Source organism: Bufo bufo, chromosome 2 (genome assembly GCF_905171765.1).
Source record: "Bufo bufo chromosome 2, aBufBuf1.1, whole genome shotgun sequence".
NCBI classification, from domain to species: domain Eukaryota; kingdom Metazoa; phylum Chordata; class Amphibia; order Anura; family Bufonidae; genus Bufo; species Bufo bufo.
The window spans coordinates 647,764,266-647,789,805 of NC_053390.1; the positions used below are offsets into that span (position 1 = coordinate 647,764,266).

General features: G+C 42.9%; 1 protein-coding gene across 1 annotated transcript; it reads right to left on the bottom strand.

Annotated features, from left to right (window-relative positions):
• Positions 1-1,976: 1,976 nt before the first annotated feature.
• LOC120990023 (protein arginine N-methyltransferase 9-like) lies at positions 1,977-25,384 on the bottom strand. The gene is made up of 12 exons (XM_040418524.1): positions 25,059-25,384; positions 22,558-22,706; positions 21,488-21,724; positions 21,214-21,381; positions 19,750-19,852; positions 19,569-19,669; positions 17,144-17,336; positions 10,442-10,625; positions 7,953-8,619; positions 5,381-5,534; positions 4,245-4,373; positions 1,977-2,279 (listed from the first exon to the last, which is right to left on the bottom strand). Exons 1-12 carry the CDS (start codon positions 25,245-25,247, stop codon positions 2,058-2,060), a joined length of 2,496 nt encoding a protein of 831 aa, XP_040274458.1. The 5' UTR covers positions 25,248-25,384; the 3' UTR covers positions 1,977-2,057.
• Between the last annotated feature and the right edge of the window lie 156 nt (positions 25,385-25,540).

Consider the following 25,540-nt stretch of genomic DNA (forward strand, 5'->3'; position numbering starts at 1 on the left):
CTGGGGGATAGAAAAACAGAGGGTGGTTATTAATGGTGCACACTCAGATTGGGTCACTGTCACTAGTGGGGTACCTCAGGGGTCAGTATTGGGCCCTATTCTCTCCAATATATTTATTAATGATCTCGTAGAAGGCTTGCATAGTAAAATATCCATTTTCGCAGATGACACTAAACTGTGTAAAGTAATTAACACTGAAGAGGACAGTATACTACTACAGAGGGATCTGGATAGATTGGAGGCTTGGGCAGAGAAGTGGCAGATGAGGTTTAACACTGACAATGTAAAGTTATGCACATGGGGAAGGAGATAATGCAAGTCACCCGAACATACTAAATGGTTAAAACACTGGGTAACACTGACATGGAAAAGGATCTAGGAATTTTAATAAACCGCAAACTAAGCTGTGAAACCAGTGTCAGGCAGCTGCTGCCAAGGCCAATAAGATAATGGGTTGCATCAAAAGGGGCATAGATGCCCGTGATAAGAACATAGCCCTACCACTTTAACAAATCGCTAGACCACACATGGAGTACTGTGTACAGTTCTGGGCTCCTGTAAACGAGGCAGACATAGCAGAGCTGAAGAGGGTCCAGAGGAGGGCAACTAAAGTAATAACTGGAATGGGGCAACTACAGTACCCTGAAAGATTATCAAAATTAGGGTTATTCACTTAGAAAAAAAGACGACTGAGGGGAGATCTAATTACTATGTATAAATAGATCAGGGGTCAGTACAGAGATCTCTCCCATCATCTATTTATCCCCAGGACTGTGACGAGGGGACATCCTCTACGTCTGGAGGAAAGAAGGTTTGTACACAAACATAGAAGAGGATTCTTTACGGTAAGAGCAGTGAGACTATGGAACTCTCTGCCTGAGGAGGTGGTGATGGTGAGTACAATAAAGGAATTCAAGAGGGGCCTGGTTGTATTTCCGAAGTGTAATAATATTACAGGCTATAACTACTAGAGAGGGGTCGTTGATCCAGGGAGTTATTCTGATTGCCTGATTGGAGTCGGGAAGGAATTTTTTATTCCCCTAAAGTGTGGAAAATTGGCTTCTACCACAGATTTTTTTTTGCCTTCCTCCGGATCAACTTGCAGAATGACAGGCCGAACTGGATGGACAAATGTCTTTTTTCGGCCTTATGTACTATGTTACCATATAAGCATTAAGCAGCTCCGGATTGCGGACCCGCTGTTTGGGGGCCGCAATACGGCCAAGGCCGGGCAATGGGCGTGTGCATGAGACCTTAGTCTGTCAATGATTGCCAAAAGATTTGTAATTACCTTATAATATCAGCTTTCATTAATGTCCCCTGTCCCTTTCCACTGTTCCCTTAAAAGACTGTTGCTATGTGTTTTCTGTCTTTCCTTTAGTGTAAACAGAAGACAGAGAGGCGGTCCTCCAAACGACATGCCTGCATTAGGCTTCAGAGTGAAGAGGCGGGTCTCTCAGTAATCCAATCTGATTGGCTGTCAGGAAATGTGTATGTGAAGTGAGGGAAGGCAGTTTTGGCCTCATAGAATTGGCAGAGGAGACATCTTGAGAAGATCCTCATATTGTAGAGGTTAAAACAGCCATGACTAAGGGAAAAACTTAAGGAAAACAGTGGTATGTGAAGAAACTAAAGATAGCTTTATGCATAATGCTGCAGCAGCAGTAACATATGCTAAAATTTATTTTTTTGATGAAAACATGAGTTACCCTTTAAATCTGCAGCATGTCATTTATGTTGCGAGTTTTCAATGTGGATTCCACCATAATGCATTTATGGCATGAATTCCACATCTGGATTTTCCTGCAGCAGAAATCCAGCAGATACACTGGAAAATCCATAATCTGCTAGTATTCACATGGTGACTGTTTACCCGAAATAATGTTCAACGTGCAACATTTATTTTTCACCTTTTATTGAGTAGTATAGATAAAATACTATACAATTTGCTATATAACCAAGAAAAAAAAATAGGAAGCATATATGCTTTATTACAGATACTCACTGTAATATACAATTCAACTCTGCAACTACTGTATGTTGTTCTGCGGAAGTTACTATGGAGGTCGTCTTAAAGTCATACTAACATTGCTGTTCTGGAAATGTACTTCAAGTAGGAGTTCTTGCCCTTCGTCCACTCTGAGCGGCTCTTCTAATAAAAAAGCTGCTTGTTTCCAATGTGACATGTCACTAGATGTGTCTAAATAAATATCTTCATCAAGGTAAAGGCGATACCAGAATGGAATAGCAGTCACCTGTCCCGATTTACAGATTCTTACCTAGAGGAAAACACAGCAAATGTGTTCAGGTTATATCCATGACAATCACTTTATCAGCTTGCCTTCTGGATATTTGACTTGAAAGACAATTTTTAATAATATGAGAAGGAACAAAATAATCACAGTGGTGATAATACAAAATTATTGTATTTTTCGCCCTCCCTCCCCTCCAAAGTGGGGGGAAAATGTCAGTGCATCTTATAGGGCAAATACTAATGAGCATTTCCAGTATAGACGCGCTCATTAGTACAGTAGGAGCAGAGAGCAGTGAATGCAGTGCTCCCTGGTCGTCTTCTGCAGGCACTGAATGCTGTGCTCTGTGCACAGCATGACGACATAGGCGTGCTCTGTGACATCATGCTGTACGATGTTGGATCACAGGAGCGGCAGAGGCCAGAACAGGAGGAGAGGTGTCTGATCTGATATCTGTATGGGGGTGTGATCTGACATCTGATTGGAGGTCTGAGCTGGGGGTCTAAGCTGAGGTCTGAGGAATATTTTCTTATATTTCTCTAAAACTTAGGGAAATAAAATGTATTATTAAAACACATTTTGGTATTGCTGCACCTGAAAATATTTATCCTACACAGTGAATGACTTAAAGAAAAAAGGAAATTAAAATGCCAGAAAAACATAATAAAAATGTGAAGATGGTAAAGATGTTCTCTAGGTTCTTACAAAATATTGTGCACATGGAAAGGGAAAAGTATGGACAAACATCCTTGTCCCTTCCTTGACCTGAGGTTAGACTGCTTTACAGGGATGTGCTGTCCAATATTCCCATTGAAAAGAATGGAGTGGCTATGCTGTGTATCCCTAGCAAACAGACTGTGTCAGACATGACTTTGTATGTTGCCTGCACAGTATTTTTGTAGCTGAACAGCTGAATTTACCAGATGCTGGACAAAAAGTTCATTATTGTGCTAAGTAGTTACACCAAATAACTGAAAAATATAAAAAAGGCAAAAGAAAATCATGTTAAAAGGAGTTCACCAGGAATTATTTAAAATGGCTGCCAGCAACCTGTCCTAGAATGTGAGCAGGACTGGTTGCCTCCACTTGCAGAGCTGCCTAGAGGAGTGAGAGGGCCTCACTACACACTATGTTCTGGCAATTACATATACTACATGTTTTCCTGTCAGGCTGCTCAGCCATGATGGCATATCGTAGGCAGGATCGCATCATTACATCTATTCTAGAGCAGTGCACACAATTTGAGGAGGCTTAAAGAGGATTTCCACCACAGACAATCACTTCTTGTCAGAAGGTCCCCTAACAGTAAGCTGATAACAAGGGGTCCTGCTGCTGAGAAAAGTCCTACGGAGCGAGAGACTGCTTTTTCTTATAAAATGACACTTGTGAATGGGGAAAGCTATGGACACCTTTGCATTGATTTTTTTTTTTTATTGTTCACTTGCTTCACAATAAATGATACAACTTTCTGAGCAGTCTTCACTAGAAATTTCCTACTATTGTGCAGTTGTGAAGTCTTTGTAAATCCTTCACATAGCGGTCTATTCTGATGTTCTGACAAAGATCTGACAGAGCAAAGCACACACCATACACTTAGCAGGGGGTAAAATCACATAGGTTATGACTGAGTATAGAGAGAAAGGAGAGCTCCTATGGCAAACTCTGAATAGGGAGAGGAACCCCCCCCCCCTTCTCAGCATCAGTAACTGTCTGAACAAGTGAGTGAAGACCCTCATGCCCTACAGAAGTGGAAAGCAGTACTGGAAATACAGCAGTGCTAAAACAAGATAGCTAGTGAAGACAGCAGCATTCTGGACACACAGACCTCACATACAGAATGTATTACTGTGAGGGACATGACCACATGACAGTGTTACAATCTGCTCCTAGTTTTAGACCTAAGTCTAACAGGATTAAACATCAAGGATAGGAAACTTTTGTACATACAGTAGGTTAAAAAAAATTATATAAATGTTTCACAGTCTTCATTACCTTTACTTCAGTAACCAAGCTAAATTGGTTTGAATACGGATTCATTAAATCCAGTCTAAGCAGCTCTACTGGATCACTCAAACGGGTGGAAGGCAGAGTAGAGAGATTCAGGAAGACATGGACAGGCACCTGAAACCGTTATAGGAAGATTAAACCGTTATAGGAAGACATTGACAGGCACCTGAAACCGTTATTCAGGAAGATTAAGAACAATTCTGCAATTTTCTGAAGTAACATAATAGCATGAATTCAGGCCGCCATCAATAGACTCGGGGTCAAATGCATAGAAAGTGAATTCCCTGCCGTCTTGCAGTCCTATTTTTGAAACACTCATGTAATTAGGGAATTATTCTTTATGCAATTCCCCAATATAATTGTTATTGATCTGCATTATCTAAATACCTCCATGTATAAGTAATTTAGTAAAACTATTAGAGAACTGCTATTTAAGCTGCACATCCTGACTGATGGAAGTAGCAGGAACAATCATGTTCAGAATTTCGGCAATGTTCAGAAATCAAGGGTTTCTGTTCCATATTTTTAACATCAGCCATTGATCCTCTTTTATCCCAGATAATTATTTAAAGAGGCATTTCGTAACTACAAGTTATCCCCCATCTACTACATATGGGATAACTAACTGATTGGTGGAGGTAAACTGCTGGGACCTCCACTGATCCTGAGAATTGGGATACCGTACCCCTGTCCTAATGAAGCGGTGGATTGATTGAGTGTGCGACCTGCCGCTCCATTTATTCTCAGTGGCACTGCGACAGATAAGCGAGTGCTGAAGTCAGCCATCTGCCAGTCCCACAGAGAATTAATGGAGTGTCATGGAGCACTTGCCACTCCATTAGTTCAGGGGTTCAAAACCCGATTTGTCAGACACACACTGATCAGTTAGTTACTACAGGTTATCCCCTATCCATTCCTATAGCAACCAGAATACCCCTTTAACAAAATGTTAAAACAGTTTTATCTGCACTGAACTGTATACAGATCTGGACTCCTAGTTACTGGAACAAGACACTACTAAGATTTTGTGATTGTCTTGAGGAACAGAAGATCAGGTGCCATAGAGCAAGTATAGAGCGCATTTCAAATCTGATTAGTAGTTTGACTGTGTTTTCGCTCACCTTGAACTGATTGATCGAAGGTGCTATGTTAAAGCCTAGGGTGGGTTCTGTGCCTTGAACCGAACTCTCCTGCATTAAAGTGTTGGATTCTACCAGCATGCCATGGATGACCACATACTGAGGGAAGATCTTTCCTCCAGACTGAAGTAAGCACCTAAAACCAGCAAAATGAATACGTGTTAGAAACAAGTGCACCAAAGAAGGAGGTTAACCCACATGCAGAAAGTACTCCACTGTAAAAACATACAATGCAGATGTGATATACAGTACAGACCAAAAGTTTGGACACACCTTCTCATTCAAAGAGTTTTCTTTATTTTCATGACTATGAAGGCATCAAAACTATGAATTAACACATGTGGAATTATATATATATATATAACAAACAAGTGTGAAACAACTGAAAATATGTCATATTCTAGGTTCTTCAAAGTAGCCACCTTTTTGCTTTGATTACTGCTTTGCACACTCTTGGCATTCTCTTGATGAGCTTCAAGAGGTAGTCCCCTGAAATGTTTTTCACTTCACAGGTGTGCCCTGTCAGGTTTAATAAGTGGGATTTCTTGCCTTATAAATGGGGTTGGGACCATCAGTGGCGTTGAGGAGAAGTCAGGTAGATACACAGCTGATAGTCCTACTGAATAGACTGTTAGAATTTGTATTATGGCAAGAAAAAAGCAGCTAAGTAAATAAAAATGAGTGGCCATCATTACTTTAAGAAATGAAGGTCAGTCAGTCAGCTGAAAAATTGGGAAAACTTTGAAAGTAAGGGCTATTTGACCATGAAGGAGAGTGATGGGGTGCTGCGCCAGATGACCTGGCCTCCACAGTCACCGGACCTGAACCCAATCGAGATGGTTTGGGGTGAGCTGGACCGCAGAGTGAAGGCAAAAGGGCCAACAAGTGCTAAGCATCTCTGGGAACTCTTTCAAGACTGTTGGAAGACCATTTCAGGTGACTACCTCTTGAAGCTCATCAAGAGAATGCCAAGAGTGTGCAAAGCAGTAATCCAAGCAAAAGGTGGCTACTTTGAAGAACCTAGAATATGACATATTTTCTGTTGTTTCACACTTGTTTGTTGTATATAATTCCACATGTGTTAATTCATAGTTTTGATGCCTTCAGTGTGAATCTACAATTTTCAGTCATGAAAATAAAGAAAAAACTCTTTGAATGAGAAGGTGTGTCCAAACTTTTGGTCTGTACTGTATATATGGCCAATTCCACTAGCCACTTAAAAGGGGTTTCCAGTTTTAAGTTAATTTAGCTTAACCACTCTATAGCAAAACATTGAGAGATGCTTTGGACGTAGCCAACAGACATATTGGGTCCAAATAGATTTTCAGCTTTTGGATCTAAAGAAAAATGCTTCCATTCACTGACAAGCTAAGGCTACTTTCACACTCGCGTTTTGGGCGGATCCATCATGGATCTGCAAAAACGGATCCGTTACAATAATACAACCGCATGCATCCATCATGAACGGATGCGTTTGTATTATCTGTAACATAGCCAAAACGGATCCATCATGAACTCCCTTGAAAGTCAATGGGAGACGGATCCGTTTTCTATTGTGCCAGAGAAAACGGATCAGTCCCCATTGACTTAAATTGTGTGCCAGGACAGATCCATTTTGCTGTCCACTTGACGAAACTGAGCCAAACGCTGCAGGCAACGTTTTGGTGTCCGCCTCCAGAGCGGAATGGTGACTGAACGGAGTCAAACTGATGCATTCTGAGCGGATCCTTTTTCATTCAGAATGCATTAGGGCAAAACTGATCCGTTTTGGACCGCTTGTGAGAGCCCTGAACGGATCTCACAAACGGAAAGCCAAAACACGAGTGTGAAAGTAGCCTAAAGCTATGTTCACACTAGCATTGTGGCTTTTCTTTATAACAGAAGCCATGCCTCTTTCACACATCTATATTAAACTGGTGAATGACAGTCCCCACTGAAGTTCCCTCAAGATTTCTGTGATGAGCATGATTTAGTACCATGAGGAAGTGAATCAGCCTTTAAAACACTCATCACATGGTTTCTGCAATAAAGTTCCATTTAGGTCTCATGCACATGACTATGTATTTTGCGGTCCGTGTTGCATCCGCATTTTTTGCAGACCCATTGACTTCAATGGGTCCGTGGTCCACATTTTGCAGCCAATTACAGGACTAGCTTTCTGAGAAATGGGCATACGCATTTGTAAAGCATACGGAAAATCTGTGTGCTTTCTGCATACGAATGTCTGTTCCGCAAAAAAACACAATATGGAGACTGAGGACCCAATGAAGTCAATAGGTCTGCAAAAATATGCAGACAACACACGGACCACATCTGGATACAGTCGTGGATGAACATGTTGTCACTCGGCCTAGGAAAAGCAGAGAGAAGCCTTCTCAAGCAGCTGATTGGCAGGGGTCCTGGAGGTTCGAAAGATAGGTCATCACTATAAAAGCCCCGGAAAACCCCTTTAAATACCACCTGCTCAAGTGTAATAAAGTATTGCGTGGTTGATTAATTACGTTCCAAAACCTGTTGAAGATGGCATCAAACACTGCAGTGGTAGCTCACTTACCTTGCTATGGCACATTTCTCCATCACCTCTTGCCTGATCAGCCCACAAGGCTCAATCACATCTAGAATAATGATGCTCCACAACTTGTCAGACTGGGGCCTCTGTAAAACATCATCGCTGGCTTCCAGCTTGTTCAGCCAAAATTCCAGACTCTCTTTGGAGATGCCGTTCCTTTCTGATAACCTTTCTAGGGCAACGCAGTGCTGCTTCTCCTCAACTGAGCTGTAAGCTTTAACATTCCCAAGCTGTGCAGCAATTACGGGTAAAACTGAAAATCCCTCAGACACATCCAGTATATACAGCGGGTCGGAAAAACGTCCTTCATGAGTCGTTACATCATTCTCATTCCTCAATGTACCATTCTCTCCAGGTCCCAGGGAAGATATGACTTTACATATAGCATTCTTAAAGCTCTCGTGGTAAATAACATTGTTAAGCAAGGCTATCTCACTCGGCTCCAGAATGCACAAGTCCTCCTCCCTGCCCTTCTGATGGGTTGTGTGAAGACTGGCCAAAGCATCGCACAAGTCCACCTCGTGCTCTACTGACATACCAATGTCCACTACCCCAGCTCTAATAACCGTGACTAGCTCTAATCTTAAATAACAGTCAGGACAGTGTACATCCAGTACGACTGTATCCCCACGGATGACCATACAACCATCTTCTGTGGAGAAAAACAAAAATAATCCATGTCAGAATCTTTCATGCCATCTAAATCACTCAACATGTTATACAGATTGCAGAACATATATATTACATACATACTGACAATATACACTCAAAAGGGCTTATTCACTAGCTTTATACTGACTTCCAGCACCCCGCTGATCAGCTGTTTGAAGAGGCCATTGCGCTCACTGGAGCTCTTCACAACTCATAAGCACATCGCCGTACATTGTATAGTGGCTGTGCTTGGTACTGCAGCTCAGACCCATTGACTTCAATAGGACTGAGCCTAGGCCATGTGACCTGTGCTCATGGAGCGCCAGTCTCTTCAAAACAGCTGATCGGCAGGGGCTTCCAGAAGTCAGACCTCCGCCGATCTGATACTGATGACCTATCCTGAAGATAGGCCATCAATATAAAATTCCCGGATAACCTCTTTAATGTAAAATGCTATTGGGAGAGTGTCCCCATGTAATAATTCTGGAGCCTCTATTCTTAAGGCTCTATGTTGTCTCATTCCTGTATTATTTCTACTAGAAGTTATGAATTAATTGCCATTAGCCTTCAGTAAGGGTACAGAGGGGAGGTAACAAGTTGGGGGGAGGTGTACCTGCACAGTCTCAATCTATCCAATCAATGCTGGCATTTTCAGACTGTGCAGGTACCCCCCCCCCCAAATTTTAAAAAATAGAAGAAAAATTAATAAAATAATAGACATATTTGGTATCACTGCGTCCGCAACGACCGGCTCTATAATAATATCATATGATCTACCACATCAGGTGAACGCCGTTAAAAAATAAACAAACATTGTGCCAATGAGCTCACCTCCAAAAAAACAATGTTAAATCAAAAAGTCGTATGTACCCCAAAAATGGTAGCAATAATCATCCTGCAAAAAATGAGCCCCCATACAAGACCATAGCCATAGATTTTTTTTTCTAAAAATGTTCTTATTGTGTAAAATGTAAAAAAAAAAAAAAAAGACATATTTGGTATTGTCGCGTCCGTAACAATTGGCTCTACAAAAATATCACAAAAAAAAAATAGTAATTTTTCATTTTCACACCCAAGTATTAAAAATTCTATGTAACAGAGGTTGAGTGAAGTGCTCGCTACACCCCTTAAAGATTCCTTGGGTGGTGTAGTTTACAAAATGTGGTCACTTTTGGGGGGTTTTCACTGTGGGGTTACCTCAGGGCCTCTTCAAAATGTGCCCAAACAGCGGTATACGACCACATATGGGGTGTTTATGCAAACTGCAGAATCAAGGTAATAAATATTGAGGTTTGTTTCGTTGTTAACCCTTGATGTGTTCCAGGAAAAAAATTATTAAAATGGAAAATCTTCAAGAAAAAGTGATATTTTGGAATTTCACCTCTATTTTGCTTTAATTCCTGTGGAATACCAAAAAGGTTAACAACATTTCTAAAACCAGTTTTGAATAGTTTAAGGGGTGTAATTTCTAAAATGGAGTCATTTATGGGTTGGTTCTATCATGTAAGCCCCACATGAAGTACAATGTGTCACGAGAAAACGATCTCAGAATGGCTTGGATAAATAAAAGTGTTCAAAGCTGTTACCACATAAAGTGACATGTCAGATTTGCAAAATTAGGCCTGGTCAAGAAGGGGGTAAAAGGCCCGGTCTGGAGGTGGTTAAAGTCCAACATATCTGACCCTCCTTTCCCCTCCTCATGTATGAGGAGCTTCAGTCTGCAATTGGTAAAGGTAGTGTGGTTAACTATTTCCTGTCCAAATGTCAACTTTTCAACCAATGCAAGGTGGGTTGTTATTAGAAATAAGATATTAGTCATTTACCAGGAATATTTTGGATAGGAAACACAGCTTGTTCCCAGCACGTCTCTTCACTAGGCCCCGTTGACAGATTGTGTTCATTATCCAGATGCAAGACAAACCAAGTTATAAAACAGTCAAGTCGTCCTTGTTCCTGGACCAGAACAGAGATCCTGCAGGACTTTCCAGAGGCAATGCTTTCCAAATCCTAGCATTAAAAACCAAGATGATGTTGGCAGAATTTAGATATATTGGTTAAATTCACTTAGCAGTAAGCCCAGCTTATTCAAGACTAGAAGCTTTTCCTACCCACCAGTCTTTGACAGTTTTTTCCCCCATCTATGATAATAACAATGCTTATGGAGTTGAACAGAAAGAAATATTGTATCAAAAAAATAAATGATATGATCTAAACTCAACATTGAAATTGCAACACCAAGAAGGAGACGTCTTAAAGGGACTCTGTCACCACTTTCTAACCCCCCCTTTTCAAAGTATTGTTATCTGCATGGCGCCCCTGTGATTATAAATGTGTTGTTAGAAGTTAAATTCGCCGTCTCCTTTTGATAAAAAGAGCTTTTATCTAACCTGTCAATCTTCTTGATAAGGTGCCCAGGGCGTTTCTTTTCGTCTCAATCTGCCGCCCGCCGCCGCCACCGTTGGTGCCCAGCTCCTCCCCTCATGCTTTCAGCGCCGCCTGAATGTAATCAAATACGCCTCCGGCTCTCTCTGTGCCCCCTCCTCCTTTTCAAGGAGGAGGGCTGCAGTGCTCGTCTGATGAGGAGGTTGAGCGAAGTGCGCGCATGCGCACTTCGCTCAATGAGGCTGATTGTAAATGTCCGCACGGGCGCATCAGGCACAGCCCTGTGCGCACGCGCGGGATCTTTGAAAAGGAGGAGGGGGCACAGAGAGAGCCGGAGGCGTATTTGATTACATTCAGGCGGCGCTGAAAGCATGAGGGGAGGAGCTGGGCACCAACGGTGGCGGCGGCGGGCGGCAGATTGAGACGAAAAGAAACGCCCTGGGCACCTTATCAAGAAGATTGACAGGTTAGATAAAAGCTCTTTTTATCAAAAGGAGACGGCGAATTTAACTTCTAACAACACATTTATAATCACAGGGGCGCCATGCAGATAACAATACTTTGAAAAGGGGGGGTTAGAAAGTGGTGACAGAGTCCCTTTAAGAACATGCAAATTGAGTAAGTAGCAAGTGTTGCTAAGATCTGCAGATGATCAAATTTTCAAGCACCTAGCTCCAATATCTGGCATGTAAGAGGGGCATAAAAGCCAGATTTAAAGTAAAAAATTTTTAGCCACATGAAACCTCAAAAGTGATAATTACACTTACCGGTAATTGGATTTTCCAGAACCCATGACCGCACTATAAAGAGAGATGGATCCGCCCTAACAACTGGACAAGAAGCCCCAGAGCAATCAAAAAGGGAACACCCACTTCCTTCCTCAATGTTGATTCCAGAGTAGATCAGTAGGAGCCGTACAAAATAGAATTCCTATAAACCTCATTCTTCCTTTTTATTTGAAATACCGAAACAATTTTCATCAACCATAAGCACCATGGAGGGAATTAGAGCGGTGCGGTCATGGGTTCTGGAAAATCCAATTACCGGTAAGTGTAATTATCATTTTTCCCTTCACCCATGACAGCACCATAGAGAGATCGAATACCAGAGATAAAAAACACCCCTTGGGAGGGACATGATTGAAAAGTAATCTTAAACTATGAAGACCCCGAAAGCTAACAAGAGGTCCAAAATAAAAAAAAGTGGGAATAATAAAACATCCTAACCTAGGAATTTCAAAATTATACCTTAAACCCAGGATAATCTTATAAAATAAATGTTTTATGGGCTTTTCATCAAGTGTTAACATAAATCATAACAGATTTAACAAAACATCTTAGAGAAGTACTTATCTTGATGCAGAATTATTAAATGGAAGAGGATTGCTGAACACCGATTCCTTTGGTGCAGATTATATTCCGAGACAGATGTTTCTTCCTGCCTCACCAAAAGTTCCCCAGGAGAGGCCCTTCCAAGGCACGCCACCTGCACTGTTGAATCTTCAGGGAGCGCATAGTGGACCAAGTGATCCAAGATCCACTGGAGATTTTCTCGCCATCTGGCATCCATGATGGAACCCTACCGTGGCATCAATCCCTTATCTAGAGGAGCTCACGGATCTGCTGCAAGAGGTTCAAAGAGCCCCCTGGACCCTTCAGACCTCCTAGGGTCCGCAGTGCCGGAAACTACAGCACGAAGGACCCCAGCAGACAACCGCCGACCCTCCAGGGACTCCCTGGGAAGTTCTAGATCGGTGGCAAGTATTTATAGGGTTTTGCTGGTGAGCCATATCTCCTGTAGGCCATCCAGACTAAATGGACCAGCCCATCTTCTTACTCCCAACCAGGAGCCATATAGGGCTTTGTTGGTACCCCATAAGTCCTGTAGGCTGTCCAAACAATATGGTCCAGCCTATATCTTCACTCCCAACTAGGAGATTTATAGGGCTCTAAACCATCTGGTCCAGCCCATCTTCTCATTTTCCACTAGGAACATTATAGGGCTTCGTTGGTGTACTATGCTTATTGCAGATAATTAAAACTACAAACTGTCAATCAGGCATAGCCACAGAACCAGTTCACCATACAGGCATAGCCATCAAAGTAGACCGCCACCAAGACACTGTTGCATAGCACAGCTGATCACAGACACCCGCTCAGAGCCAGGTACAGTCATCCAGATACTGTTTCAAGAACGTCAGTTATCAAGACACGGCAGCACGAGGCGCCAGCCACACAGACATGGTGACCAAAGCCGCCAACCATGCAGACAGAGCCGCAGAAGCCGCCAACCATGCAGACACGGCCCATGCAAAGTAAGCAGCTGAACAAACAGCTGCAGTAGATAAGCCCAGCAGCAGAAGAAGCCAGCTACAATGCAAAGCTGTAGGAGCAGTCATCCCAGGCAAGCATAACATGAAAGCAATCAGCTCCATAGGAACATGAGGCCATGAAAATAGTCACCCTGCCACAAACACTGCCTTTTTATTTATTTTTTTAATTACCACAGGCTCAAGGCAGTGAACCAGAAAGGCCCAGGCTCCCAGGCAGCCATCATTTTATAGGCACGGACCCAAAGGCTGTCAGCTGACCCAGCATGGACACACAAGTGTTCAACCAACCAGGCATAGATGCACAGGCGCTCAGCAGACCAGGCTTTCAACAAAGCAGGTATAGATGCAAAAATGTTCAGCCAGACAGGCATAGCCACACAGGTATACAGCTAAGCATGCACAGGGCATCGGAATTCAATGAAACCAACATAAGATCAAAAGGCATTCAGCCAGAAGCCAATAAGCAACCAACCAGGCCCTAAAGCTATCAGGTCTCCCCCCAAAAGCCAAGAGGCAGTCAACCAGGCCCTGAAGCCCGACAAATATTCAAACCTATCAATCATGCTAAAGGCACCAAACAGATTTATACAAACCACACAACACAAATATTTACTGTATAACCCAAGTTCATAAGGTGTTCCTTGTTTCACAGCCTTGGAGGCTGCATGCTCCAGGCTTCTCTGTCCGGAGGACAGGAAACCACACTGAGGGAGGAAGTGGGTGTTCCCTTTTTGATTGCTCTGGGGCTTCCTGTCCAGTTGTGGGGGCAGATACATCTCGCTTCATGGTTGAAGGAAAAAAATCACCACTTGTCTCAAACTAAGGCCTGTTGCACACGACCGTATGCCCTCCGAGACACACGGTCCGCGAGCGGGCCATATGTCCCGGAGCGGCATTGATCGTGCGCACGGAGGAACACAGCATCATAGATTACAATAATTATGTGTACGTCGGGCTGCCCGTGGGGCTATTGTCCCGCATTCATATGATCTTATGAGTGCGGGATAATAGTTCCGTGGGCGGCCCGACGTGCACAGTATCATTGTAATCTTTGATGCTGTGTACTCCCATGCAAAGCATCAATGCCGCTCTAGGACATGGCCCGCTCACGGACCGTATATCTCGGAGGGCATACGGTCGTGTGCAACACGCCTAAGGGACAGAATCCTTGAACTGAGAGACCTTGGTTTATCACTCGGGCAGAAAGACGCACCTAGGCCAAGATGTCAGCACTGTTCAACTCTGCGTGTCCCAGTGGTTGGTAGAACAACAACGAACTGGAACGACTGCAAGAGGTGGAGAGGCAAACTTCAAAATGGACGGATCATCTGATTAGAAAAAGTGATCCATTTTGTACTGCAAGTGAAGTTGGACGTCACATCCCAAGCCTAGGGAAAGCATTGTACAACATTAGTCTACAAGCCAGGCGTTCAAATACAGTTGTTCCACTGACCTCACATCACGACTCTCAAAGGCTATAGTGGTCCACAGCAAGGCGACAATGGAGGTCTATCCGCTTTGGTCTCAGATGCAATGATAGCCGGGAATTGGTCACGGGGGCAACGCCATGAAGAGGAATTCACAAGAGAACGTCGCACCGGTTCTACTTCTGGGATTATGATGTGGGGTGGCATAATGTACACTAAATGCTCAATGTTCATGGAGCCAGTGTCCCAGGAGCTGTTTTTCAACAGGACAAATGCCAGGCCAGATGTTGCTCATGCTACTGTGGGCAGCCTGCGTGGCCTAAACATGCTACCATGGCCTGCACTGTTCTGGACTTCCCTCCCATTGAGCACATCTTGGTCATCAATTACAGCTTCTTTTGCAAATATGTCGGGATAATTATAGGCCCGAAATGAATCAAACATGAATTGCTAGGTTAATAGTGTGGCATCTGCCATTTTGTGATATGTCCACCATTTTGTGTGAGCTTATGGAAAGGCCACACGTTCCTAAAGTGTATTCTTAGATCTCATTACAGTGCTATGAGGGAGGTAGCACTGTTTCATGAGAGACATGTGGTGTGTATGTTTATTCATATAATCGAAAGTATAACGTTTGTATTCATATAGTGGATTTATTTAGTTTTAGCATAAACGAATTGATAAATTATATATTATAATTTTATATAATATACTTGATGCCATGTGTATCCCACTAAAAGAAAATGTATTCTTAGGATATATGGAAAACATTTACGTTGGTTTTCTGCTAATGGGATTTACTCAGAGGGACTGATATTATTCTAACCTAATGAATCAGTCGTTTGGACAGTTAGAATATACTAACCCACAGTGCGAGTGTAAGGCCCATTGTATTTGTTATCAAACCCATAAATTCACGAGTCTATGAAACTCATGATGGTTCCACTAAGTCTGGGAAAATAGTTTCAGGGTGAAAAGAAAAAGAAAGCCATGCAATGATGAACCACCCAGCTTTCCTAGGAGCAGAAGTGAGATTCCTACTATGACTTGTTAAGAGAGACAAAGAATGATATTTCATTTTATTAAGACTAATTAGATAGTGTGGGTGAAATTATACCATCTAGATTGGCGAATAAATTAATAAATTGATCATCTCCATATTGAGATGTAGTCTTAGGATATTGTGAGGCTTCATTCTACCTGCAGAAGAATCAAGACTCATAATTTATCAGAGCATTAAAGGATTGCCTATATACTGTATTGATAGTAATATTCTTCGCCAAGCTAAGTGATGGATTCCCACAGGAAAGACTTGTTTCAAGTCCTTCCTATTTAAGATATGGTCTAGAAAAGATCCTAGATCCCTGTTATTTGTCTTAACAAAGTTATATGTGTGAAAATAGTCCAGGATGGGGCGGAAGGATACAGTGATCTCTTCTAAGTTATATCCTTGAATGGATTTGCCCATTCTGGAAGTCATGTGATATGTAATTGGTTAGAGGGGGCAGAATGTATTTAGCATTCTATATTGATGTCTAGGATTAGACATGCCCATCCTGATATCATAAGGTTTCCTCTGAACAGAAGTAATGTATATAAATTATGTTCCTATTTTGATAACCTAATAATAGCTTTGTTATAATGTGACAAGTTATTTCCACTCACATGTAGTGTTAAGATTGTAACGCTTTATATCAACACTATATTATATATATATTCATTTGCATGTATCATTGTGCTTATTTACTTATGTTTATAATCTTGTAACCAATAAATCGGCATATTTTTATAATACCTGTGTATTATTGTATAATGTAAAACTACACCTTTATCATTAACGTCATCTGACGTCAAAATAACTTATTATCTGAGGAAATGGTCGGACTCAGATGTGAATTGTATCGATTAGATTGTCTACAATTCACCAGGTCATGATTTCAATAATTTATGACAAATTGTATACATTCAATTTTTTCCACGGTTAATTATTTTTATGACCATAATTAATAATTCCTAATTGAATTATCATTGCCCGACAAATAGCAGATCTTGATTTGGGTGCCCAAGTGCATTCAGAATGGCAGAACATTCCTCAGACAACCATTAATAACCTCATTGATAGCCATGGCTTGTAAGTGCTTGTATTTCTGCTCAGGACACTCACTCAACTTTGAATACAGAGAGGTTAGAATATTGTTTCTATTTGCATATCATTAACATATTTATTGATCCAGTGAGTTCTATAGTTCCATGACTTTTCCTTTTTGGTATTGCAATTTCACAGCTGAGGAGTGTGTGTTACTAGCACTTTCTTGAAAAGAAACCTCTTAGAAAATTACAGCATAACTCTAGTTTATCAAGGACAAGGACATCTGGCTGTTTACCTGCAGGCTGTTGAAGTCTACAGTCAGTGCCAGGAAGGGCTGGCTCAAGGCTTTATAACCACCAGGTACTCTGCTCATCTTTTCTGTAGCATACGGCTCAATTACATCACCAGATTTGAAACTGCAATGTACAGGACTGGAAAACCGCACAGCTTCTTTTAAGTTCACACCGGCAACTTCATTTACAAACACCCTGGGCAAAATAATGTGTGTTAAAAGATAAAAAATGAGCATGTCAGCAGAATCAACCCTATTAAACCTTGCATAATGCTGAGTAAAACTATACCCGTTATTCCGTTATGCTGTAGCTTTCAGCTAATGCCCCGTGCATCTGCCTGGCGTCACCAGCAGTACAGTTGACTACTGTGCATGCGCCAATAGTGTAAGCTACAGAGCAGGTATGAGATTCTAGGGCCAGAGAAGATGCCTCGCCCTGTCACTCAATAGGAGTGGCTGCCAGGGAGAAGGAGATCTAATGCTCTGAAGGTCCTTATGCTCTAAAGACGTGATTAGCATATTAATAAAATGTTCATTTTCACCAGAACAGTGCAACAGAATATCATAAGTAGGGATGAGCGAACTTCTGTTTTCAAGTTCCGGTTATCTGAGAATTCAGTTATGGGTTCCGCTACCACGGACAATAACGTATGGTCCGTGGTAGCGGAAACCATAATGGGATTCTTAGATAACCGGAACCTTGTACGCCAAACTTGAAAATAGAAGTTCGCTCATCCCTAATCATAAGACAGGTATTGTTTTATTCTGCAGGATAAAGCAGAGTAGACAGTGTGTCCCGTTTAATAGGGTTAACCCTGCTGATAGATGCAAAATGCACACAGTGAAAATGCAGTGCTTAGCAGATTGATATATACTTTGGTGGGAACAGATTCAGTATAACCTGCAATTTATTTATATAACATACCTCCCAACCATCCTGGATCTGGCGGGACCAGTAAGGAGGAGGTATGTCCCGCTTTCTGACAGCTGTCCCTGCGTCCATAGGAAGCAGAGACAGTTGCCATAATGAAGCAGAGAGCCGGCTTCATCATTCCTGCTCGCTCTCCATACCTCTGGTCTGTGTGGGGGGGTGGGGCTGGCCGCCAGCCTCTGCTCCGCCTCCTTCACAGACCAGAGCAGCCGATGTCCTGCTGCTGCTAGTAAGTATGTGGTGTTTATTTTTTTTTTACATTCTGTGAGGGGCACATTACTGGGGCACATAACTGGACATAATTCTGTGAAGGGCGCACAATGTGGGCATAAATACTGTGCAGTGGCATGAAGGGGGAATAATTACTATGTGGGGCATTAAGGGGACTGGGTGGGATTAGGTGTATAGTTATGTTTTGGGCGGAGTTAGAGGCGTGGCCTAGTTTGGAAGAAATTTGCTGCTCGCGCGCCACACAATCTGTCCCTCTTTGTTCGTTTACAAAGTTGGGAGGTATGCTGTAAAACTGTATATCCTTCTGCTCAGATTCTACTGCTACATATCATGCTGCTGGCAGACTGCACAGCGTTCTCGACGGTACAAGTATGTTTATGTCTTTTCTAGAGAGTTGTCTGCAGTTTAAAAGGGTTTTCTAGTTCACATCAACATCCTTTAAAAATAATCACTCATGACGGTAGCTGCAATTGTGTAATGTATTTCTTTTACCTAAATTGCTCCTATCTTCCATTTTGGACTGTGGTCACATGACCATGTCCATGCATCTCTTTCTGATAAGGGAGTGTCTATGCAACTAGATTGGTGGGAGGAGATATAAACTATTAGGGGCAGTGCTGAATCCACTTCTAAGGACTCATGCATGTGACGAGTCTTGTCCACAGCTTGTCCACAGCTCCTTAGTACATAGCCACACAACCTCCATGCACTGCATATAGGATTTGCTGAGCATTGCCTTTAGGGCTTATGCACACGACCATTGCCCGGCCATGCCTGTATTGCAGGCCTGCAAACAGCGGGTCAGCAATATGCAGGCACCAGCCGCGTGCACCCCGTATCATGGATGCGGACCCATTCTCTTGAATGGGTCATCAATCCGGAAGGTCAGTGCGGAATGGAGGCACTACGGAGTGCTTCCGTGGGATTTCTCTCCATGCCTCCGCACTGCAAAAAAAATTGTTCTATATTTTTTTGCGGTGCGGACGGATCACAGACTCATTCAAGTTGAATGGGTCTGGACCCATCTGCGGAATCCGCATTGGGGACCGCATTGGGGACCGCACGGAATGACCGGCCAACAGCAGTGTGCCCTTAGAGAATACCTGTCCCTGACGGAACAGGGCACATTTCTATTTATTCTGCAGCCTCATGCTTTTATATAGGCATTGAACTTGGTGAAAGGGGGTACCTTATACAGACTTAATACGTTATTTGACCAACATGTAATTTAAAAAGATGTTTGAAATAACTCATATTCGCACCTACCTGTGATGCCTGCGTATCTGTGGACATTCCACTATCATGCCATGCACTACAGCACCTGAGGGTATGACCTGTCCATACCCATCACAGTTGGCATCTTTGGGCTGAGAAAGAAAACTGACTCATATATAGAGCTTGATAACATATGTAAGAAAACCAATATGTCGTCATTTATTTTGCTCACCTTAGGATCTAGAAGCAAGTTTTTCCAGGCATGGATCAGAGTTTCCACAATACCTTCACCAAACAAACCGGCATCTACTGTCTCTGTGACAACCAGTGAAACCCTGCGCAAAAATAAACATCCCAAAAAAAATATAATGATAAAATATCACAATGGTGTTAAACCTGCGCTATCCAGTGGCCCAGCAGTGAGGTCTACTTGTAAGGGGGTAACCATGCTGGCAGAAGACAATTACCGACGTGAGTACATCTTTCACCATGGTAATAGACATCACCCCAGCCTAGGACTACTGTTTTCACCCATTCTGTATAGGTGGAAACGGACTCCTATAGTACCTAAAAAACAGCTGGAAGCACAAGTCTGCCTGTCCATTCCCTGCAGATCACTCTACAAGACGGGCACGAGGTTTAGGGGTCCAACAAACTTATTAATGTGATGGAAAGTAGTATAAAAGGCAGGTTTTTATAATATGTAATTTCATACTTTAATGTTGTTTGCTTGTTCTGCACTGAACAGTAGGAATAGGGGAAAAGAACCCTCAGATATCTCCCTTCACAAACCATGGCCAAAATTCTGGCTTCAAAAAGTTGCAAAATAGAGTTTTGTTAGGCTTATATGCCCAAAACCTACGTGACATTTTGAATTTTTATGCCATTCACTCCAGTTTTGGAAAGTGCCATGGTTAGCCTATCGAGCTAATATAAACCAGATTTATCAACTAGGATTAAAAATTGAAGTAATCTTCCTCCAGTAAAGGGGTGGGGGAGCAAGTGGAGTAACATCCCAAAGTGTTAGACTTAAAAAAAAAAATGCACCAAATTCAAACATCATACGTTTGAAGAATTGGCACAAATTACGGCATCACAGACTCCTGCAAAACTGACCCTTCATGATAAGTCTCTTCCTATGTGTTCTTAGTGTAATAAAAACTTCTTCACGGGTCTGTTCCACGACGATGACCCTGCAGCCGGAAATGTAGCTGTGTTACGGCTCCTTAAAGCTAGCCTTATGGGGAGGCTTCACATTGTTACAGGAATTTTGGTTGTCATTTTCAGTTAGACTATCACAAATTCAGTATGGCTAATAATCTTCTAACATGGCTGCACTAGTCATTTTTGTGGGCTTCACAATACAGAAAAGGGGCTAAATCTCTGTAGGAGAAAAAACTAAAACTACTACACTTCTCATTTACTTCTCTAACAGGGTTTTTATACTGTGGGTGAAAATTCTCTTTACGAGGTTTCAGATAGAGTCAGGAAACATCTACTTGGTTTTGTACATATTTTGGTAGATTTTCTTTAGCCCTTCCAGCATTTCAGAAGATGTTCTATGCCCGTCTCCATTGTAGTCTATCTGCTATGCCAGTGTTTGCTGCCATCACCCTCCACCAAGCCTACTGAACTTGAAGGAACGGGTCAGAAAAACGTATGAAGAAGTGTTAGAAATGAAGTGTTCCCTACGTACTTTTCAGGTATGTGTTCAGGGACTCGAATATCTTGAGACTTCATGTGTAGAAGCTTGATCTCGCCTTCCATGTTATTGGCTGCCACTACCTCGCAGGCCAGGTCAAACATGGTCTTGGAGAGTTCACAGGCATAAACATGAGGGGCACCCGCACATTTTGCAAACATGCTAAAAAAAAAAAAAAAGACAAAAACAAAAAACATGTGGCAGTACAAAAAAAGTCTTGTGCAAAATAATTGATGACAGTAAATTGACTATCATGCTCTTGACTTACCTTAGTATCCCAGTACCAGTTCCAATATCTACCACAGTTTTGCATCCAGCCTGTACTGCATTTTCAATAGCTTTCTGATACATCCGATTCCTCTTGACATCATTGAGCATTACAAAATGCCAGCGCTCCACAAGCCAGTTCGCTACACGATAGAAATTTTCCTTGGCATCAGCCGAGTTCGGGTTCAGCTTCACGGCCTTGTAGAAATAACCAGCTGCTTCATCTCGAAATCCCAATCTACGGCAGATATAGAACAGCCTATAGTTATCTGCACAGACCACAGATTATAGTGCGGTTGACAACGCTCTAAGGCTGGGTGCACATACATCAGTCTTCTTGTTGCACTAAATTGTTTTTTCTTATATAGTGCACCAGCCCAGCATCTATGCTTTTCTGTCCAGCGTTACAAGTGATGCACTGAATGATTATAAACAATCTAGGGCTGAAATGATTACTCAATTAAATGGAGTAATTCGACACCAAAAAAATCCTTGATGCTAATTTTTTGCATCCAGGATTCATTTGTGTCATGTGACCACAGAGTGGGAGTGAAGCGCTTGCTCTTACTCACCGCTCCATGGTCACCCGCCGGCCCGCACCACGCTGCACTGTATCCTTACACATCGTCAGGTCATAGTGCGCGCATACGTGCACTATGACCCGACGCTGTGTGACGTCAGGACGACAGTGCAGCGCGTGGAGAAGATGGAGAAGCTGTGGAGCGGCGCCCCTACAGGAGAGGTAAGTACTGGCGCTGGGGACATGGCTAGGAGGGGGAGATGGTGGCACTAGGGGGCCGATGAGTTTTTATAAAAAAAAATGTTCTTTCAATTAGTTTTTTTGTTATTAGAATACTCTATCATTAATCGATAGAATACTCGTTTACAAAAATAGTCGATAGCTGCAGCCCTAAAACAATCCCAAGGAAAACTATTGGATCAGTTCTAGATTCAGTTTCCCTGCAGCCGGATTGCCAAATATATGTGAAGGGAGATTATTTTATATTCCAGGCACTGAAACAAAAAGCCTTTTCACGTATGTTATTGATATGATTTCCCCTGGTATCTCACCTGAAGAGCTGTTCTCCCATACTGTTGCAGATAACATCATCGTTTGGAAAGAGTTCGAGGGCTTGTTCATAACAACTGAACAAGTCTTGATTGCGGCTTAACGCATATAGCTCTTCTGCCCATTTGAAAAGGGCATACTGAAAAGTCTCCTAAAACATAAAAGGGATAAACACCAAAAATATAACATAACTACTAGCAGATCTGAAACAGGGCAGCGCGAGGTAAAAAGGTGTCAACCACCAACCCCAGATAGATGGCGTTCATGTTTATCAGACAGACAGCACTTGCTATTATGGATTAGGATGGTGCAAGTCCTGAGCCCAACTATTAAAAAGGTCTTCTACATCTTCATGCCAGAAATAGAACTGCACTCCAGCTGTAGACACCATTTGATTGTATGTAATAAGACAGTTTGTAAAGTTCACACACAGGTCATAATATGTCACCACATATGTTGAAACGAGGCAGTTCTTGCCTGTTAAGGAAGGTGGTCCTGCTGTGAACACTAGGGAAGTGTGTGTAGGATATTGTTGTGTCTACTTAGAACGTCAACTGAGAAAGGTGCTGTGTCTACAGAGGAAGTGAAGGGTAAAAGGTGCTGTGTCTACAGAGGAAGTGAAGGGTAAAAGGTGCTGTGTCTACAGAGGAAGTGAAGGGTAAAAGGTGCTGTGTCTACAGAGGAAGTGAAGGGTAAAAGGTGCTGTGTCTACAGAGGAAGTGAAGGGTAAAAGGTGCTGTGTCTACAGAGGAAGTGAAGGGTAAAAGGTGCTGTGTCTACAGAGGAAGTGAAGGGTAAAAGGTGCTGTGTCTACAGAGGAAGTGAAGGGTAAAAGGTGCTGTGTCTACAGAGGAAGTGAAGGGTAAAAGGTGCTGTGTCTACAGAGGAAGTGAAGGGTAAAAGGTGCTGTGTCTACAGAGGAAGTGAAGGGTAAAAGGTGCTGTGTCTACAGAGGAAGTGAAGGGTAAAAGGTGCTGTGTCTACAGAGGAAGTGAAGGGTAAAAGGTGCTGTGTCTACAGAGGAAGTGAAGGGTAAAAGGTGCTGTGTCTACAGAGGAAGTGAAGGGTAAAAGGTGCTGTGTCTACAGAGGAAGTGAAGGGTAAAAGGTGCTGTGTCTACAGAGGAAGTGAAGGGTAAAAGGTGCTGTGTCTACAGAGGAAGTGAAGGGTAAAAGGTGCTGTGTCTACAGAGGAAGTGAAGGGTAAAAGGTGCTGTGTCTACAGAGGAAGTGAAGGGTAAAAGGTGCTGTGTCTACAGAGGAAGTGAAGGGTAAAAGGTGCTGTGTCTACAGAGGAAGTGAAGGGTAAAAGGTGCTGTGTCTACAGAGGAAGTGAAGGGTAAAAGGTGCTGTGTCTACAGAGGAAGTGAAGGGTAAAAGGTGCTGTGTCTACAGAGGAAGTGAAGGGTAAAAGGTGCTGTGTCTACAGAGGAAGTGAAGGGTAAAAGGTGCTGTGTCTACAGAGGAAGTGAAGGGTAAAAGGTGCTGTGTCTACAGAGGAAGTGAAGGGTAAAAGGTGCTGTGTCTACAGAGGAAGTGAAAGGGAAAAGGTGCTGTGTCTACAGAGGAAGTGAAAGGGAAAAGGTGCTGTGTCTACAGAGGAAGTGAAAGGGAAAAGCTACTGTGCTTACAGAGGAAGTGAAAGGGAAAAGCTACTGTGCTTACTGAGGAAGTGAAAGGGAAACGCTACTGTGCTTACTGAGGAAGTGAAGGGGGAAAAGCTACTGTGCTTACTGAGGAAGTGAAAGGGAAAAGCTACTGTGCTTACTGAGGAAGTGAAAGGGAAAAGCTACTGTGCTTACTGAGGAAGTGAAAGGGAAAAGCTACTGTGCTTACTGAGGAAGTGAAAGGGAAAAGCTACTGTGCTTACTGAGGAAGTGAAAGGGAAACGCTACTGTGCTTACTGAGGAAGTGAAAGGGAAAAGCTACTGTGCTTACTGAGGAAGTGAAAGGGAAAAGCTACTGTGCTTACTGAGGAAGTGAAAGGGAAAAGCTACTGTGCTTACTGAGGAAGTGAAAGGGAAAAGCTACTGTGCTTACTGAGGAAGTGAAAGGGAAAACACTGCTGTGTCTACTGGGGAAGTGAAAGGGAAAACACTGCTGTGTCTACTGAGGAAGTGGAGGGGAAAAGCTACCGTGCTTACCGAGGAAGTGGAGGGAGGAAAGCTACTGTGGCCCTGCCTTGATGACTGAAAGTAGAGAAGAAAGCACAGGGTATACATTCATACTGGGAGGTAATGATTCAGTTCCTAACATACTTGTAGGATGGGAACAAACCTAACAACGTCACCTGTGAAGAACCTACTCTATAACAGGGCTTCTCCTCAACACCCTGACATCTACAGCCTGGTGAGCAGAGCCTGAGGCCGTGTCTCCTAATATTTGGTGGGTACAACACATACTAATAGGGCAAACACAGGATTGCCCTCAGATTTTCCTGACACTTGGGGACCGTCACTCAGCGCACACCTGTATCAGCGAGCACAACTTTCACCGGCTGATACCTTAAAGTCTTCCTTCAGCTCAGGAGCCAGGCTAAGCACCAGCAGGAAGTGGGCATAAGCTGTGCCATAGTCCCGATCCCGCAGACACAGCTCTGCGCTATGCACAGACCGGGATATCAGTTCCCTCCTTCTGGCAGCCTGCCCTGCCTTGCGCCCTCTGCGATTCTTTCTTCTGCCAGCTCCGTTCATGATGCCCTGTCAGTCAAACGCCGGCATCTCCGCAATGACGAGCACACAGACCAGTAATATCGAGCGAGGAACTAGCCACAGCCGAGAGCATGAACCCAGTGCAACGTGCAGCTTCAGCTGGAACGCAAGAACCAGGCGCCGGAATATGACGTACAACGCAAAACCCAGGCGCGGGAATATGACGTACTGATGACTGATTGGATAAAGCCTGCGTGCTTTCACACAAGTGGTTTTCTTTTCCGGTATTGAGTTCCGTCACAGGGGCTCAATACCAGGAAAAAAAAAATCCTAAG